The 18,292-nt window shown below is 28.6% G+C and overlaps 4 protein-coding genes across 4 annotated transcripts; 1 reads left to right on the top strand and 3 right to left on the bottom strand.

Moving 5' to 3' along the window:
* Nucleotides 1-1,216: 1,216 nt before the first annotated feature.
* On the bottom strand, nucleotides 1,217-2,664 carry LOC111415006 (DnaJ homolog shv). The gene is made up of 2 exons (XM_023046492.2): nucleotides 1,691-2,664; nucleotides 1,217-1,637 (listed from the first exon to the last, which is right to left on the bottom strand). The coding sequence occupies exons 1-2, from the start codon at nucleotides 2,492-2,494 to the stop codon at nucleotides 1,362-1,364; spliced, it is 1,080 nt and encodes a 359-aa protein (XP_022902260.2). The 5' UTR covers nucleotides 2,495-2,664; the 3' UTR covers nucleotides 1,217-1,361.
* A 1,297-nt stretch (nucleotides 2,665-3,961) lies between these two features.
* Nucleotides 3,962-5,734, top strand: LOC111415021 (uncharacterized). The gene has a single exon (XM_071196456.1). It carries the CDS (start codon nucleotides 3,962-3,964, stop codon nucleotides 5,732-5,734), a length of 1,773 nt encoding a protein of 590 aa, XP_071052557.1.
* Nucleotides 5,735-7,707: 1,973 nt separating this feature from the next.
* Nucleotides 7,708-10,276, bottom strand: LOC111424860 (uncharacterized). Its single transcript, XM_023058553.2, has 2 exons — nucleotides 10,023-10,276; nucleotides 7,708-9,728 (listed from the first exon to the last, which is right to left on the bottom strand). The coding sequence occupies exons 1-2, from the start codon at nucleotides 10,133-10,135 to the stop codon at nucleotides 7,790-7,792; spliced, it is 2,052 nt and encodes a 683-aa protein (XP_022914321.2). The 5' UTR covers nucleotides 10,136-10,276; the 3' UTR covers nucleotides 7,708-7,789.
* Nucleotides 10,277-14,750: 4,474 nt separating this feature from the next.
* On the bottom strand, nucleotides 14,751-18,042 carry LOC111424696 (uncharacterized). Its single transcript, XM_023058326.2, has one exon. It carries the CDS (start codon nucleotides 16,728-16,730, stop codon nucleotides 14,784-14,786), a length of 1,947 nt encoding a protein of 648 aa, XP_022914094.2. The 5' UTR covers nucleotides 16,731-18,042; the 3' UTR covers nucleotides 14,751-14,783.
* Between the last annotated feature and the right edge of the window lie 250 nt (nucleotides 18,043-18,292).

Genomic DNA, 18,292 nt, shown 5'->3' with positions numbered 1-18,292 from the left:
TTTTATTTTAAATACATAATTAAAATGACATTAGTGACATTTGTGTTGCCTAACTTTAATTTTTCTAGTTTTTCTAATTTTTGAATTCTAATCTTAAATGTATTTAGTGTTAAATTGTAGTATATTCTTATTGAAAGTAAAGTAAAACTAACACTATACCTAGAACCAGAAATATTCGGGTTTAATCGTGCGTCTCTTAAAGTCTAATGTTAGTTATAGTGATAGTGGTATGTAGCGCTAGTTAACATAAGATATTACTATATTACATATTTTTATTGCACTAAAACTAGAATTAATACTAGACCTAGAACTAGAAATATTCTAATTAGTTCTAGTTTTAAATGCATTTTGCTTTAGATTGTGGTATATTTTTATTGAACGAAAAGTAGAACTAATCACTTTCTCATACTAATATTGATTTTAATCAAATAAAGGAAATCGAAACATTAAATTCTTTAGTATAATTACAATTAGTATCAATAAATATGCTTTTTTATTTTAAATACATAATTAATATGACATTAGTGTTGCCTAACTTTCATGGTAATGTTGTTAATTACTTTTTATTGTTTAATTTACACCAGATTTTAATTTATCTTAAAGAAATAAAACGAAAAAAATGTAGATTAAATAAATTTATTATCTTCAACATTTAATATTACAAAAATAAACAGAAAATAGGAATACCTCAAAAAAGTTAAAATTTAAATAATTTTTAAAAACAATTTTTGCTGTGAAGAAATTATAGAGAATATTCCAGAAAACATTCCGATTGCAATCGAAGGTTTCAAAGATGACGAAATAAAACTGCGTTGGTAAAGCTTAAACATTCTTTGTGAATTCTTTTTAAATCCTAAAAAAAACGAGGAAAAAAATATGTTTGCATTATGCAAACACATTAAGTTAATCAATCATAATTTTCTCGTACTAATATTGATTTTAGTTAAAAAAAAACGATTATTATTATTAATGTCATAATTTCATAAATAATTAATATGACATTTGTGTTGCCTAACTTTCATAGTAATATTGTCAAATTTAAATATTATAAGATTATAATTTATCTTAAACAAATAAAACGAAAAAAATGTGACTTAAACAAATTTATTATATCCAACATTTCATATCACAAAAAAGAAAACAGGGAAAAAATCATATCAAAAAAGATGACATTAATCAGGCTTTTGGATGACAAATAAATAAAATTTCTTTTAAATTCACACTATTCATATTTTTTTCATATATACTTTTATAATAATACCCTTACATTGATATACAACACACATACAAAAGGAAAATTATGTACAAGAAATGTCGAAAATTTTAACTAGAGTATCTTATCATTAATCTGATAAATACACTCAAAAACCTCTCAATCCATTATAAATCTTGTTCTTTGAATGTTGGTTAAGTAATTTAGCTAGTTGTTCTTTTTCTTCTTCAGAAAATTCTTGTTTGGGGAATTCAACATCGAACGTTATGTATAAAGTTCCATGCAAATTGTTGTCTTCATAATTTGGCATTCCTTCGCCTTTCTTACGAATCCTCGCCCCGGGCCATGTTACTTTATCCCTCGTTATTGAGACAAGGTGACCATCTAAATGTGCTAATTCTAAAGTAAATCCAACTAAAGCATCCTACAAAAATAGAAATTAATGAGATGTTCTTAAATTTATTAACAATTACAAACCTGTAAAGATATAGTAATATTAGTATACAAATCATCTCCTCGTCGTTCAAAAATAGGATGTGGTTGAGTTTTAATTTTTAAAATAAGATCACCAGGTTCTCCATCAAGATGGGGTTCACCTTCCGCGACAAATTTAGTTTCTTGCCCATCAATCATCCCAGGTTCGACCTCCATCTCCAAAATTCTCTCTTCATTTACTAATTTAACATTTGGACATTCATCACAAACCGTTTGTTGCATCATTTGGAACCGACCGGGCCCCAAATTCCTTGTAATCATCTCTTGGCGACAATTACACTTCCTTGTCCCTTTAGTTTGTTTCATAACTGGTTTATTTCGAGTAATTTCAATAAAAGTACCGCTATAAAGGTCTTCTAAAGTAACCATCACGTCAATAACCACGTTCGCACCACGAGGAGTTTCATTTTGTTGTTCGTTACCACCAAAATGAAAACCGAAATCGCCGAAAAAGCTTGCAAACGGATCGAATCCGTTATCCATCATACCGTCTTTTTGAAGACAATCCTCGCCACATCTGTCATATTTTTTACGTTTTTCTTCGTCTGAGAGAACTTCGTAAGCTGCCCCTAAATCTTGAAACTTTGTGGCAGCGTTCTCATCGTCTTTATTTTTATCGGGATGGAGTTCTTTGGCTAAGCGACGATACGCTTTTTTAATTTCGTGTAAACTAGCACTTTTTGATACACCCAATATTTTATAAAAGTCTCGTCCGGCTAATACTGAACTTAACGTTAATAAGAAAAGATTTAGAAGAAGAAACGCTGATCCGTTTGAAAGATTCATTATAGGTTCTGATTAATATTTTTCTTTCAAACGTTATTAAACACACTTAGTACCACATATCACAGGCTTTTTAATGTATCCTATTACTTTTTGATAGATAACTTAAAGTGGAAATTTAGTACTGATATGTCTTTTAACACTTTAACAGACAAGTCAACCAACATGTGGATGGATTTGATTGGTTGATAGAAAAATAAGTTAGGCAACTAAATCTACACTAACAATCCAAATTGATTAATTTAATCATTTAAGATATCAAAAATATAAATAAAATTGCGGGTTTAAATTATTTATTGTAAATAAAGTTAAGATTATAATAATAACGTATTATTTTAGTTTATTTATTTAAACGATTCATTTATTTAAAATTATTTTAAAAAATCTAGACAATACAGAACTAGGCAACCCAAATAGCGCGGGGATTTTTTTGAAATTATTAAATATTTATAAATGTTTAACATTATATTAACATTAAACACAGTTAAAAATGCTTTTAATACAGCCTCAATATCAATTAAATATATATCTATAACATTTCTATATTTTACATTTCCATTCTAACCTCAATTGAATGTTTGTTTATCCTTAATCCAAAAAGATTCTAATTCATTATCTTATTTCTTAGCTCATTATACTTTTATTGAGTCAAAAATAATATAGGCGATATGATAATGTAAGATATGGGTATTTCGATTAATAACACATATCTGCACATACCATAATGTTAGTTCTAGTTTTGCACTAGAACTAACACTAGACCTAGAACTAGAATCATTCTGGTTTAGCCGTCTTAAGAGACGTGCGGCTAAACCCGAATGTTTCTAGTTCTAGGTCTAGTGTTAGTTCTAATTTTGCACTAGAACTAACAAGGTTTGACAGAAATCAAAAACGAGGTCTATAAAGCCAGAATATCTGGAAAAACTCATGATTTGAAAGATTATGGTCGAGAGTGTTGGTTGTGAGGTTTGGATGAGGAGTGTAAAGGTGTCCAAATTGGAGAGAATTCGAAATAAGAACTTAAAATAGAATGAAAATCTATTATACATATCAATGAAAAACTATTATACATATGGTTGAAAAGAGAGGTTTGAGATGGTTTGCTCATCTGCTATTCTAAAAAGAGTACAAATATACTAGAAGTATCATCTACAGTTGATGCATATTTGCATTAATACCATCCTGGATTACCAGAATTTATTTCTTGAATAACTCTTGTATAGTTTCGCCCAATAGACTATAGAAATTATTGATATCCTCATCTACTTGTTAATACTGAAGTTAAAAATTCTTAAGATTATTTATTTTCATTCACTTTGATTAATAAGAAATATGTGTGTTAATTTCTAGAAAAGATTACATAGAATTAGTCAGAAAATTTGATATTCTTGATTCCCCCCACGCTTTCTAATACTATAAACGTCTACAAAACTCGAAATTTTAAGCAGTTGTGTTCGAAATACTACAACAATGTTAAAGCAGTTTCTAATACCCATAATATCAACAATCTTATACTTAAATAATCGTGATGTGGAACATAACGAAAAAAATTTCATCATTGAGACTGAAGAATGCAAAATTCCTGATTTTAATCCATTCAATCCAGAGATATTGAAGTATTTCCAAGATAAATTATATTTGGGGCAATGTAATCATGGTCGCCCCCCTTTGGTGGGATCTACTTCATCATCAATATATTTCTTAGAAAACTCCAAGAGATTTTATGGGATCCTACCTGAAGATGATTCAGTTATTTGTCGTTATACCCCGTTTTATCGAGTATCACGAAAATTAGGTTGGAATAAAAATATAAAATTTGGCCCAAGTGTTTATTTTATAAATTCAGCTAACATTGGAAAGCACGAATTTATTTTGGTAGAGTGTTTCTATAAAAATGAACCTATATACAGGGATTATTTCGAGTTTGTCCCACTTAAAAAAGGATTAAAATCCGAAATGAAACGAAACGATACTTTTAACGTCTTGGTGATCGGTTTTGATGGTTTATCGCGATTAAATTTTTACAGGCAATTCCCCAAAACAAAAAAAGTGTTGGAATCATTAAAAAGCCGCGAATTATTTGGTTATCACGCAAAGTCTCGAAAAACTATCTTAAATTTGCTCCCATTTTTAACGGGGTGTTCAGATGAGGAGTTAAAAAAGAACGGAACTGATTATAATTGCGTGTTTTTATGGGATTATTTTAAAAAACATAAATATGTAACTGCGTATGGTGATGATGCGGGGATTATGGAGAATAAAGACGATTATAATCTCGATTATTTTATGTATTTACCCGAAATTGTAAAGGATAATGACCAAAATGGAGATGTTACAGATTGTTTGGGAACACGGGAAGCTTATAAAGTTTTTTTGGAGTATATAAAAAGTTTTGTTAATACAATGAGTGGTAATAATTTGAAATTTTTTGGTTATTTTTTTAAAACGATTACTTCTCGGGGGGTTATTTTGAAACCAAAAATTTTCGATGAACTCTTAGCAAGTTTTTTTAATGACCCTTCGATAAAAAACGTGCTTAATAATACAGTTATAGTTGTATTTAGCGATCATGGGGCAAGATTAGGACCACATCGTCTTACTCATCAAGGATCATTGGAAGAAAAATTGCCGTTTATTTCTTTTTATTTCCCCGATAATTACAAAAATATCTACGAGTATAGCTACACAAACTACCTAATTAATAGATATAGATTGACTACTGCTTTAGAAATCCATAAAGCTTTATTATTTTTAGCTCAATTAAATAGCGATACAAAATTTAATGATTTAAGGGAAAATTATGGGAGAAGTGTATTTAGAAAGATTCCAGAAACACGTTCTTGCGAAGATGTCCAAATTCCATTAGAATATTGTGCTTGTCATAGTTCTAGGGAAATCCCAAAACAGCTTCCAATTATTTATGATATTGCGTTATTTTTGGTGGAATATATCAACAAGATGTTACCGTTTAATTGCAAACAATTACAATTGGATAAGGTGTTGTCAGCGAGAAGTATTAATTTGAGACGTTTCCAAAAACGAATTGGATCGGGTATTTTTTTTATCGTCATGATTCAAACTCTTCCTGGTAATGCACAATTTGAGGCATTTGTAAACCTCGCGTCTCAAGATAACAAAATCGTTTATACGGTCATTGGGGATATTAAAAGAATTAATTTATATCAAACTCAAAGTAGATGTATTGATAATGATTATATAAAAAATTATTGTTATTGTGATTAAATAAATTTAATTAAGAAAAAGGCAACTCAATATGTTTTTGTGTCAAATTGGTTGCATATATTACAAAATTTAAAAAAAATATTTAATTATAAAATTAAATTATTAATATTAATGATGTAAACAAATAAATAAAAATTAAAACAAAAATAAATATATATTTGCAATTTATTTTTTTACCATTCAACAGGATAACTTTGTGTTTTATATGTTACAAGTTTTGAGCACAAAAGAATACATAAAATAAGCTAATATCTGAAGACGTACGGCTAAACCAGAATTTACACGAATAACAGCCAGAATATCTGAAAAAACTCATGATTTGAAAGATTATGGTCGAGAGTGTTGGCTGTGATGTATGGACGATGGTACTGGTTTGCAGATGGATTATTTACGTAGAAGTGTAAAGGTGTCCAAATTGGAGAGAATTTGAAATAAGAACTTAAGAATTATGGGAGGTTATTATTCCATTGCTAACATTCTATTGTTAGCTATTCATTGTTATTGTGCTTAAATAAATTTAATTTAAAAAAGGAAGTTAGGCAACTCAATATGTTTTTGTGTCAAATTGGTTGCATATATTACAATTTCTTTTTTAAATTTAATTATGAAATTAAATTGTTAATATTAATGATGTAAACATATAAATAAAAAACGATTTTTCTAAATAAATATATATTTGTAATTTATTTTTTTTTTCATTCAACAGGATAACTTTGTGTTTTATATGTTACAAGTTTTGAGCACAAAAGAATACATAAAATAAGCTAATATCTGAAGACGTACGGCTAAACCAGTATTTACACGCATAACAGCCAGAATATCTGAAAAAACTCATGATTTGAAAGATTATGGTCCAGAGTGTTGGCTGTGATGTATGGACGATGGTACTGGTTTGCAGATGGATTATTTACGTAGAAGTGTAAAGGTGTCCAAATTGGAAAGAATTTGAAATAAGAAATTAAGAATTATGGGAGGTTATTATTCCATTGCTAACATTCTATTGTTAGCTATTCATTGTTATTGTGCTTAAATAAATTTAATTTAAAAAAGGAAGTTAGGCAACTCAATATGTTTTTGTGTCAAATTGGTTGCATATATTACAATTTCTTTTTTAAATTTAATTATAAAATTAAATTGTTAATATTAATGATGTAAACATATAAATAAAAAACGATTTTTCTAAATAAATATATATTTGTAATTTTTTTTTCATTCAACAGGATAACTTTGTGTTTTATATGTTACAAGTTTTGAGCACAAAAGAATACATAAAGTAAGCTAATTATCCATTAAAATGTACTACTGAACATTTACATTTTGCGCATTTAAACATTACGCCCAATAATCGTTTTGTTTGGATATATTTAAAGCTAAATTAATGGAAATATAAAGTTTAGTAGCATTTTTGGCACACATTACACAAATAAATCATTTATGAATTTAATTACACCTTAAATCCAATAAATTTTAAAAAGATAATTCAATCTAATCCAATACGATAACAATTTTTTATTATAATAAATAAATATTTCGCTATAAATATTATCTAATACATAAAAAAGATTAGGAACTTCAAATAAATCATGTATTATCCAATATAACTCGAAATTAAAAAAGAAAAAGGTTTAATAAAATTAATTAATACCTTGTGTATCTGTTTAAAAAAATATATTTCAATTTGTAACGTTAGATTATTGTTTATGTAAGCATTTTTGTGTTGGGTTAACTTGATACGAAGCAGTTCAATTTATAAAATATTTATTGCAAAGCGTCGAGTACCTCAAATTCGATTTTGAGAGAAAAAATCTCAAAATCGAATAGTGAGTCTATAGTCTCAAATAGTGACTTGGCAGTCTTATAAAATGTAGTGTTCTTGCATTGAAGATGTTATTCCATGAAACTCTCAGATATGACAATATTAAATTGCCAAAAATGGTTAAATTGCAGACCAAAAAATTGCAATTCTTCTATACAAGAAGGTTGTAAGAGAATTATAAATACTCGACTATTCGCAAAACGGAAAAATTTTTGTATAAAAAAATTTTTAATCTTAATTTAACGACAATAACAATATAACTTTAAATGATAATCAGTAATACAAACACTTTGTCCACCATACAAATTCAACCTGCTTATACTACCCACAGTTTCCAAGGTATATTTCGTTTTATTACCAATTTTCTTTTGATACCTCTTTCTTACGGTACTCTCAAAAAGACCGTCACCCGGTTCAGTTTTAATAACAATAGAAATATCTTCAAAATAATAATTTTTCTGCACAAATTTAGTTTGATTAAATTTGTTAAAATTAAATTTTCTCGCATCGGTAATTTCAGCAAGATTTAATTTCCAACATTCCGTCCCTTTTAATAATCGATTAATATAATCGACCGTATGCAAAGCAACTTCCGTGACGGTTGCATCGTTTAAAGGTAATTTTGTGCTTTCATGGCAGGTACACCAATGAGAAGAAATCGAAGCGTTTTCGCAAGTTCTATTTTCTGGGATTGGTTTAAATAAGCTATAACTGAAATTTGAGTGTTTTTCGGGGTGTTGGATTAATTCTAAGAGGGTTTGATGAATATCGAAGGGTGTTGATAAACGGCGTTTATTTCTTATTAAATTTGAGTAAGAAATCGGGTTTGATTCCTTGAAATTTTCGGGTAAATAAATGTAAATTAATGGTAAACGTTCTTCGATTCTTCCTTGGTACGTTGTGCGAATTGCACCCCATCTCATTCCGTGATCGCTTAAAAATAATAAAATTGTATTTTTTAGGGTGTCATTTTTGATTAGGTTTGTTAAAAAATTTGCGTAAAATGTATCACCAAGTTTTAGTTTGTTGAGGAAATCGTGTGATAAACTGTTTTGCCAAAAAAATCCGAAATATTTTTGTTTAAAATGATTCATTTGTGTTATAAATTTTGTTGCGTATTCTAAGAGGGTTTTGTAAACCTCTCTGGATCCAACGCATTGTTGGACGTTCATGCGGTGTGAGCCCCCAATGTGTTTTTCAGCCACCATGTTAAAAGGGCACCAAAAATAATCAGTTGGTTGTTTCAAAAACCCCATTTTTTGGTAATTAAAAGTCCCCATCCAAGATGCATCTTCCCCAAAAGCCGTTGTATAATGCTTTTCTTTAAATAATTTCCATATAAACGGGCAATCATCGAAATGCAAACTTGCGTTTTTCCAACAAGTTTTTTGTAAATCTTCTTCGCTTAATCCGGTTAAAAGTGGTATCAAATTTGGAAAAGTATTGTCACCTACTTTATTATAACCTAATAATTCCACAGCCTTAATTTTTTCTAATATCGACTTGGTTTTAGGCATTTGCCTATGGAAGTTGAGCCTAGACACCGAATCTAAACCTATCACTAGCACATTAAATTCATTTTGGTCAATTTTGGTATCGTTATTTTTTAATGGTACAAAAGCAAAAAAATCTTTATAAATACTCAACGACTTATAAAAACATTCAACCATTACAAACTCGTCGTTTACGTTCGTTTGATCGCTAAAATTAACACTCGATCCAAAAACGACTTTATTATCTTTAACTCCATTTTCCGGATCGACCCTTTTAAACGGAGTGTATTTACAAGTTAATTTTCGCCGATCTAAAATACCATAAAATCGCAACGATTTTTCTTCAATATAAATCGAAGTTCGATTTGATTCGAATAAAGGAGGACGTCCGTTATCGCATCTCACGGGTTTTTCGTCGAAAATAAATCCTCTTACGCTAATATCGTACGGGTCCATTTCGGGTATGTTACATTTTTCTGTCGTCACCAAAAATTGTTTCGTATTTTTATTCTCCATCTGATTCTCATCGTTATCAATGAACTTCGGTTGTAATAATTGGAGGTTGTACTTGAAAGACTGGAAGACGTCTGTGAATAATAGAAGCGCCGTTAAACACACGGTTATCCATATTATTAACGGGGAGCGAAGTTTTAATTCTTCAGCAACCATTGGAAAAATCAACAATCTAAAAAATAAAAAATTTTAACTTTCTAACGTGGAAAATCGAACAATAAGAATCGCTTATCGGGTTTAGCACGTTATTGTGTTTAAAAGTTTAAAAGTATAGTAAGGTCGACCATAAAAATCGGTTTTGTGTTAATTTTTTGTAATCACTTTTTAAACAAATTGTAATATAATCAAATTTTACCTCAAAAATCTTAATTTTTTGATATGTCAACTTTAACCTAACTTAAAAGAAACCGGAAACAACATAATTACATTAAAAATATAAATTTAACGAAATAATTAAAAATCTTACCTATTAAAATAAATGAGTTCCTTAGAAAAATACAGAAAGTTTTGTGGTGAAACCGAATTCGACATTTCAATCCCTTCTCGTGGAAAGGAAATCCAACACGTAACCAGACGCATCCATGCTTTCCACCAACGATCTAAAAGCTCCCAATCCGTTCAATAAGCTCCACCGAAAACCCAAAAGCGCATGACACCCGAAATAACCGCGATGTTTCTAAATCTCAACTCATTTTATTAAATATGTTTTAGTTTCGTTTCAAAACTGAAATTTAATACGAGACCAGAAACGCATATCCAGATAAAACTTTAAAGCGACTAAAATAAATTGTTATCACACATTTATTTATGCACATTTCCTCTCTGTACTTGCTCTGGTGTTATTGTTGCTATAATTGTTTTATTTTTTGTTCTTATATAGAATAATTAAAGGTCGTTGTTTTAATTTGAATGAATCTTTCGCCTTTTTAAGAATCTCTTTTCCTTTTTAGGAAGGATTCCTTTGGAGGTCTTGTTTGTTTCTAATTAAACAGCTGTAACTTCTACAATAAAGAATAACTCCTAAATTATCAAAAAAATCTATTTCAGTTTAGATAAATGCATAACTTTGTTGTTAATCAAGCTGGAATCACGATACTTGCAGGAATTGTGTTAAAAAGTATGCAAATTCTAATATAGTAGCCGAAATTGTTATTAAAGTTGAGACGAAAAAGTTTTGGTGAATAAATCATAAAATATCCAAAATAGAGGTTCTTGGGATTATAAAAATTCATTACATCTTTAATAATTGGTTTGGAATCATGAAATTTTCAGGAATTATAATAAAAATGGTGAAGATTTCGAATAAAAATGCGTCGTTGTTATTGAAATTGATATAAAAAAGTTATAAATAATTTAATCGAAATGTACTTAAAAAATAAGCTATTTGAGTTTAGAAAAGTTCATAACTTTGTAATAAATCAAGTTGGAATCACGATATTTGGAAGAATTATGTTAAAAAGTATACAAATTGTAATGATATATGCGAAATTGTTATTAAAGTTAAGACGAAAAAGTTTTGATGAATAAATCATAAAATATCCAAAATAGAGGTTCTTGGGATTGTAAAAATTTATAACATCTTTAATAACTGGTTTGGAATCATGCAATTTTCAGGAATTATAATAAAAAGGGTGTAGATTTCGAATAAAAATGCGTCGTTGTTATTAAAATATATATAAAAAAGTTATAAATAATTTAATCGAAATGTACTTAAAAAATAAGCTATTTCAGTTTAGAAAAGTTCATAACTTTGTAATAAATCAAGTTGGAATCACGATATTTGGAAAAATTATGTTAAAAAGTGTGTAAATTCTAATAAAACAAGCAAAATTGTTATTAAAGTTGAGACGAAAAAGTTTTAGTGAATAAATCATAAAATATCCAAAATTGAGGTTTTTGAAGTTATAAAAATTCATAACATCTTTAATAATTGATTTGGAATCATGAAATTTTCAGGAATTATAATAAAAATGGTGTAGATTTCGAATAAAAATGCGTCGTTGTTATTAAAATTGATATAAAAAAGTTATAAATAATTTAATTGGAAAGTACTTAAAAAATAAGCTATTTGAGTTTAGAAAAGTTTATAACTTTGTAATAAATCATGTTGGAATCACGATATTTGGAAGACTTTTGTTAAAAAGTATGCGAATTCTAATAAAACAAGCGAAATTGTTATTAAAGTTGAGAGGAAAAAGTTTTGATGAATAAATCATAAAATATCCAAAATTGAGGTTTTTGAAATTATAAAAATTCATAACATCTTTAATAATTGATTTGGAATCATGAAATTTTCAGGAATTATAATAAAAATGGTGTAGATTTCGAATAAAAATGCGTCGTTGTTATTAAAATTGATACAAAAAAGTTATAAATAATTTAATTGGAAAGTACATAAAAATTAAGCTATTTGAGTTTAGAAAAGTTCATAACTTTGTAATAAATCATGTCGGAATCACGATATTTGGAAGAATTATGTTAAAAAGTATACAAATTGTAATGATATATGCGAAATTGTTATTAAAGTTAAGACGAAAAAGTTTTGATGAATAAATCATAAAATATCCAAAATAGAGGTTCTTGGGATTATAAAAATGTATAACATCTTTAATAATTGGTTTGGAATCATGAAATTTTCAGGAATTATAATAAAAAGGGTGTAGATTTCGAATAAAAATGCGTCGTTGTTATTAAAATATATATAAAAAAGTTATAAATAATTTAATCGAAATGTACTTAAAAAATAAGCTATTTCAGTTTAGAAAAGTTCATAACTTTGTAATAAATCAAGTTGGAATCACGATATTTGGAAAAATTATGTTAAAAAGTGTGTAAATTCTAATAAAACAAGCGAAATTGTTATTAAAGTTGAGACGAAAAAGTTTTAGTGAATAAATCATAAAATATCCAAAATTGAGGTTTTTGAAGTTATAAAAATTCATAACATCTTTAATAATTGATTTGGAATCATGAAATTTTCAGGAATTATAATAAAAAGGGTGTAGATTTCGAATAAAAATGCGTCGTTGTTATTAAAATTGATACAAAAAAGTTATAAATAATTTAATTGGAAAGTACATAAAAATTAAGCTATTTGAGTTTAGAAAAGTTCATAACTTTGTAATAAATCATGTTGGAATCACGATATTTGGAAGACTTTTGTTAAAAAGTATGCGAATTCTAATAAAACAAGCGAAATTGTTATTAAAGTTGAGACGAAAAAGTTTTAGTGAATAAATCATAAAATATCCAAAATTGAGGTTTTTGAAGTTATAAAAATTCATAACATCTTTAATAATTGATTTGGAATCATGAAATTTTCAGGAATTATAATAAAAAGGGTGTAGATTTCGAATAAAAATGCGTCGTTGTTATTAAAATTGATACAAAAAAGTTATAAATAATTTAATTGGAAAGTACATAAAAATTAAGCTATTTGAGTTTAGAAAAGTTCATAACTTTGTAATAAACCATGTTGGAATCACGATATTTGGAAGACTTTTGTTAAAAAGTATGCGAATTCTAATAAAACAAGCGAAATTGTTATTAAAGTTGAGACGAAAAAGTTTTAGTGAATAAATCATAAAATATCCAAAATTGAGATTTTTGAAGTTATAAAAATTCATAACATCTTTAATAATTGATTTGGAATCATGAAATTTTCAGGAATTATAATAAAAATGGTGTAGATTTCGAATAAAAATGCGTCGTTGTTATTAAAATTGATATAAAAAAGTTATAAATAATTTAATTGGAAAGTACATAAAAATTAAGCTATTTGAGTTTAGAAAAGTTCATAACTTTGTAATAAATCATGTTGGAATCCCGATATTTGCAAGACTTTTGTTAAAAAGTATGTGAATTCTAATAAAACAAGCGAAATTGTTATTACAGTTGAAAGGAAAAAGTTTTGGTGAACAAATCATAAAATATCCAAAATTGTGGTTTTTGAAGTTATAAAAATTCATAACATCTTTAATAATTGATTTAGAATCATGAAATTTTTAGGAATTATATTAAAATGGGTACAGATTTCGAATAAAATGCGTCGTTGTTATTAAAATTGATACAAAAAAGTTATAAATAATTTAATCGAAATGTACTTAAAAAATAAGCTATTTGAGTTTAGAAAAATTCATAACTTTGTAATAAATCATGTTGGAATCACGATACTTGGAAGACTTTTGTTAAAAAGTATGCGAATTCTAATAAAACAAGCGAAATTGTTATTAAAGTTGAGTCGAAAAAATTTTGGTGAATAAATCATAAAATATCCAAAATTGAGGTTTTTGAAATTATAAAAATTCATAACATCTTTAATAATTGATTTGGAATCATGAAATTTTCAGGAATTATAATAAAAATGGTGTAGATTTCGAATAAAAATGCGTCGTTGTTATTGAAATTGATATAAAAAAGTTATAAATAATTTAATCGAAATGTACTTAAAAAATAAGCTATTTGAGTTTAGAAAAGTTCATAACTTTGTTATAAATCAAGTTGGAATCACGATATTTGGAAGAATTATGCCAAAAAGTATACAAATTGTAATGATATATGCGAAATTGTTATTAAGTTCAGAGGAAAGAGTTCTGGGTGAACAAATTATAAAGTATTCAAAATCATCAAAAATTGAGGTTTTTGGAGTTATAAAAATTCATAACTTCTTTAATGTATGATTTGGAATCATGAAATTTTCAAAATTTATTTTGAAGAAGGCGTAGATTTCGAATAAAAATGCGTTATTATTATTAAGCTTGATATAAGAAAGTTATCAATAATTGAATAGAAAGTTACTCAAAAATAAGCTATTTTATATTAGAAAAATGTATAACTTTGTAATAAATCAAGTTGGAATCACAATATTTTCATGAATTATGTCAAAAAGTATACAATTTCTAATGAAACATGAGAAATAGTTATTGAAGTAGAGACGTAAAAGTTTTGGGTGAATAAAATCATCAAAAATGACGGATTTTGAGGTTTTTGGTTTTTCATCATGATATTTTCAGAAATGATCTTAAGAAAGGCGTAGATTTCAAATAATCAATCAAAACAACACTTTATATTAAAAAATTCTAAATTAATAAATCATATTAGAAAATGTATACAAAGTAATTTATCAAAATAGATTTTTACAATAAAAAATAAATACTTATATTAATAATTTGAAAACTACATAATAATTATAACAATTTCTTTTAAAAACAAAATTATTTATAATTAATTAATTAGACGAGTGATTATCCATAATTAATTGTCTACAAAAACAATAAAGTTTTAAATGAAAGTCTTCTATACAAAAACTTTGAGTTCCATACAAATTTAGTCGACTTATACTACCAACGATTTCATAAACATCCTTATCATGACTCACTTTATTTCTTATCGTCGTTTCAAAAATACCTTCACCCGGGTTTGTTTTAAAAGTAACCGTAAAATCCGAAAAAGCCCCTTTCTTCGATAAACTCTCATTGTTATTTAAAAGAACCCTTGCGTTCAACACTTCAATAAGATCCAAAACGACACATTCACTATAATTACTTAATTTATCGTTTATTTCAACAACCGCAAAATTAACAATTTTTTGGATTTTTTCATCGTTTATATCTACTTCTTTACTTCTTTGGCAGGTACAAAAATGCGATGAAATTTCAGCTTCTTCGCAAGTTCTTGAGTTTGGGATTTCAGTAAATAAGCTTTGGCTTCGATGTGAAAAATACGATCCGTGTAAATTAAATGGATCTAATAAATCTTTTAGAGTTTCATAAAGATCAAAAGGGGTTGTTAAACGATACGCGTTTTGAAGTAGATTTGAATTTTCTTTGGGAAATTTATTTTTATACCACTTTGGGAGGTAAATGTAAAGAAATGGTAGTCTTTCTTCGAGGCTTCCTTGAAAAGTTGATCGGATATCGCCCCATCTTATTCCATGATCGCTAAAAAAAATCAAAACTGTTTCGTTGAGGAACCCGTTTTTGTATAGATTTTGAAGCAAATTCGAGTAGTTTTCATCGCCTAATTTGGGTTTGTTTAAAAAATCGTGAGATAAACTGCTTTGCCAAAATAACCCAAAATAATTTTGGTTATCTTCTTTCATTCTCCGAACGAAATCTTCTGTATATTTTAGCAACCTCACGTAATCTTCTTTATCGCCGACACATTGATCAACATTCATTCGATGATTATTCCCTATCATTTTCGTCGCCTTCAAATTAAATGACCCCCAATAATGATCGGTTGGTTGCTTCAAAAAACCTTGTCTTTGATAAGTAAAAAGCCCCATCCATGTTGCATCTTCAGCAAAAACCGTCGTAAAATTCAACTTTTTAAAATCATTCCATATAAACCCACAATCATCAAAATAACGTTTTTCTTTCCAACAACTTTTCCCGAGTTCCGTTTCGCTTAATCCAGTTAAAACAGGAATTAAATTCGGAAATGTGTTATCTCCGACTTTGTTGTAACCCAAAAAACTTATTGCTTCGAGTTTATTTAAAATCTCAACCGTTTTTGGCATCTGCCTTAACAAATTTAATCGAGAAATTGAGTCTAAACCAATCATTAAAACGTTTAATTGAGGTCTAATTGTGGTTTGAACACACTTTTTTGGTGGTATGAACGCGAAAAAATCTCTATAAATTAAATTCATGTTGTAAAAGCATTTAACGTGAATAAATTCGTCGACGATTCTCGTTGAATTTGTAAATTCATAAGATTCACTAAATTCAATCTGATCATCATTCGAGTTATCTTTTGGATTGACTCTAAAAAACGGCGTATAATAACATTTAAATAAATTTAAATCAGTTACATTATAAATTGGTAATGATTCTTGTAATAAAAAAATCGCCGTTAAGTTTGATCCAATCAAAGCGGGGGTTCCATTGTTACAAATAACTTGGTTTTCGTTAAAAATAAAGTTTGTTACACTTGAATCCAATGGGTCCATATTTGGAATTACACAACCTTCCGTTTCTATTAAGAAATGATTTCGAGACGGTTTTATAACCAATTCGAAATTAGTGGTTGTTTTAACATTTTCCCCGAAATAAATGTAAAAAGTACTTAATAACACTAAAGCGACGAAAGAAATTTTGATGAAATTTTTTTTTCGCTCGAAGAATGTTTTTTGAGAATTACTTTTCGCGTATTTCACCGTTTGAGTTTTCATCGTTGCTAATCTAAACTGCACTGACAACGATATTTCGGAAATACGTTTATCACCTTCTTATCTCGATGTACCTGCATCGTATACACACAGACGTATCAAAATCTGGTCAAAACGTTCCTACATTTGAGTTAATGAGTCACGGATTAAATTGAATCGATAAAATATTAAATTTAATTTAATAAAATCTTAACATTATGATCCTCGTGTAACGTTAAAAGCGAACAAGATGTGCCATAAAATGATAAAATGATTAATATATTGGTAGAAAGGTTGGTAGAAGTTTTATAGAAAACGTTATCACAACTCAGGAACTGCAAACCCATCTATTAAGTTTTCTGGTTAGGTTATTGAAAATCAGGGAGTTAATCCTAGAAATACTACAAAAAGAAATCGAAGAGAAAAGCCTACCACGAAGCATCAATTTTATGTTCAGGCAACTTAAAAAAGAAGTACAGTAAGCTGCAAAACTAGATAGCACATTGGAGATTGTCCAGAAAGGGAGACACCAGACTATTACAGTGCTATTAAGTGTCAAAAAAGGTTGCGATTCCGTTTGGCAAGATGGGTTGCTGACAAAAATGGTAGACGCCAACCTGTAGTGAAATGAATAAAACTAAACCAAATGATCTAACCAAAACTAGTTAGAAAGTACTGGATTAAACGAGAATGTAGAAAGACAGTCTTCTAGACATAATAAACGTTTACTATGTTTACAATATTTTCTCCAGTAATATAATACATGTAAATACCTTTTACCCTCCTCCTCCATCTCCACAACCCCAATCACCTCCCTCATCCATCTCTTGCCCTCACTCCCTCTCCCAAAATCAGCCTACAGTCCATCGCCTCCTCCCTCAGCTCGCTACATCCTCTCAGCATGTGTTCCAAATCCTCTCCACATCGCCCGCCTAGTACCTATTCCCTCTCTCTTCATTGTCGAAGAGAAAAGTCGAACAGAAAAGCCTACCCACGAAGCATGAATTTTATGTTCAGGCAACTTAAAAAAGAAGTACAGTAAGCTGCAAAACTCGATAGCACATTGGAGCTTGTCCAGAAGGGGAGACACCAGACTATTACAGTACTATTAAGTGTCAAAAAAGGTTGCGATTCCGTTTGGCAAGATGGGTTGCTGACAAAAATGGTAGACGCCAACCTGTAGTGAAATGAATAAAACTAAACCAAATGATCTAACCAAAACTAGTTAGAAAGTACTGGATTAAACGAGAATGTAGAAAGACAGTCTTCTAGACATAATAAACGTTTACTATGTTTACAATATTTTCTCCAGTAATATAATACATGTAAATACCTTCTACCCTCCTCCTCCATCCCCACAACCCCAATCACCTCCCTCATCCATCTCTTGCCCTCACTCCCTCTCCCAAAATCAGCCTACAGTCCATCGCCTCCTCCCTCAGCTCGCTATATCCTCTCAGCATGTGTTCCAAATCCTCTCCACATCGCCCGCCTAGTACCTATTCCCTCTCTCTTCATTGTCGAAGAGAAAAGTCGAACAGAAAAGCCAACCCACGAAGCATCAATTTTATGTTTAGGCAACTTAA

The sequence above is a fragment of the Onthophagus taurus genome, chromosome 6 (genome assembly GCF_036711975.1).
Source record: "Onthophagus taurus isolate NC chromosome 6, IU_Otau_3.0, whole genome shotgun sequence".
Lineage (NCBI taxonomy): Eukaryota > Metazoa > Arthropoda > Insecta > Coleoptera > Scarabaeidae > Onthophagus > Onthophagus taurus.
Note: the sequence above shows the minus strand (reverse complement) of the source record. Positions and strands in the feature narration are given on the sequence as shown.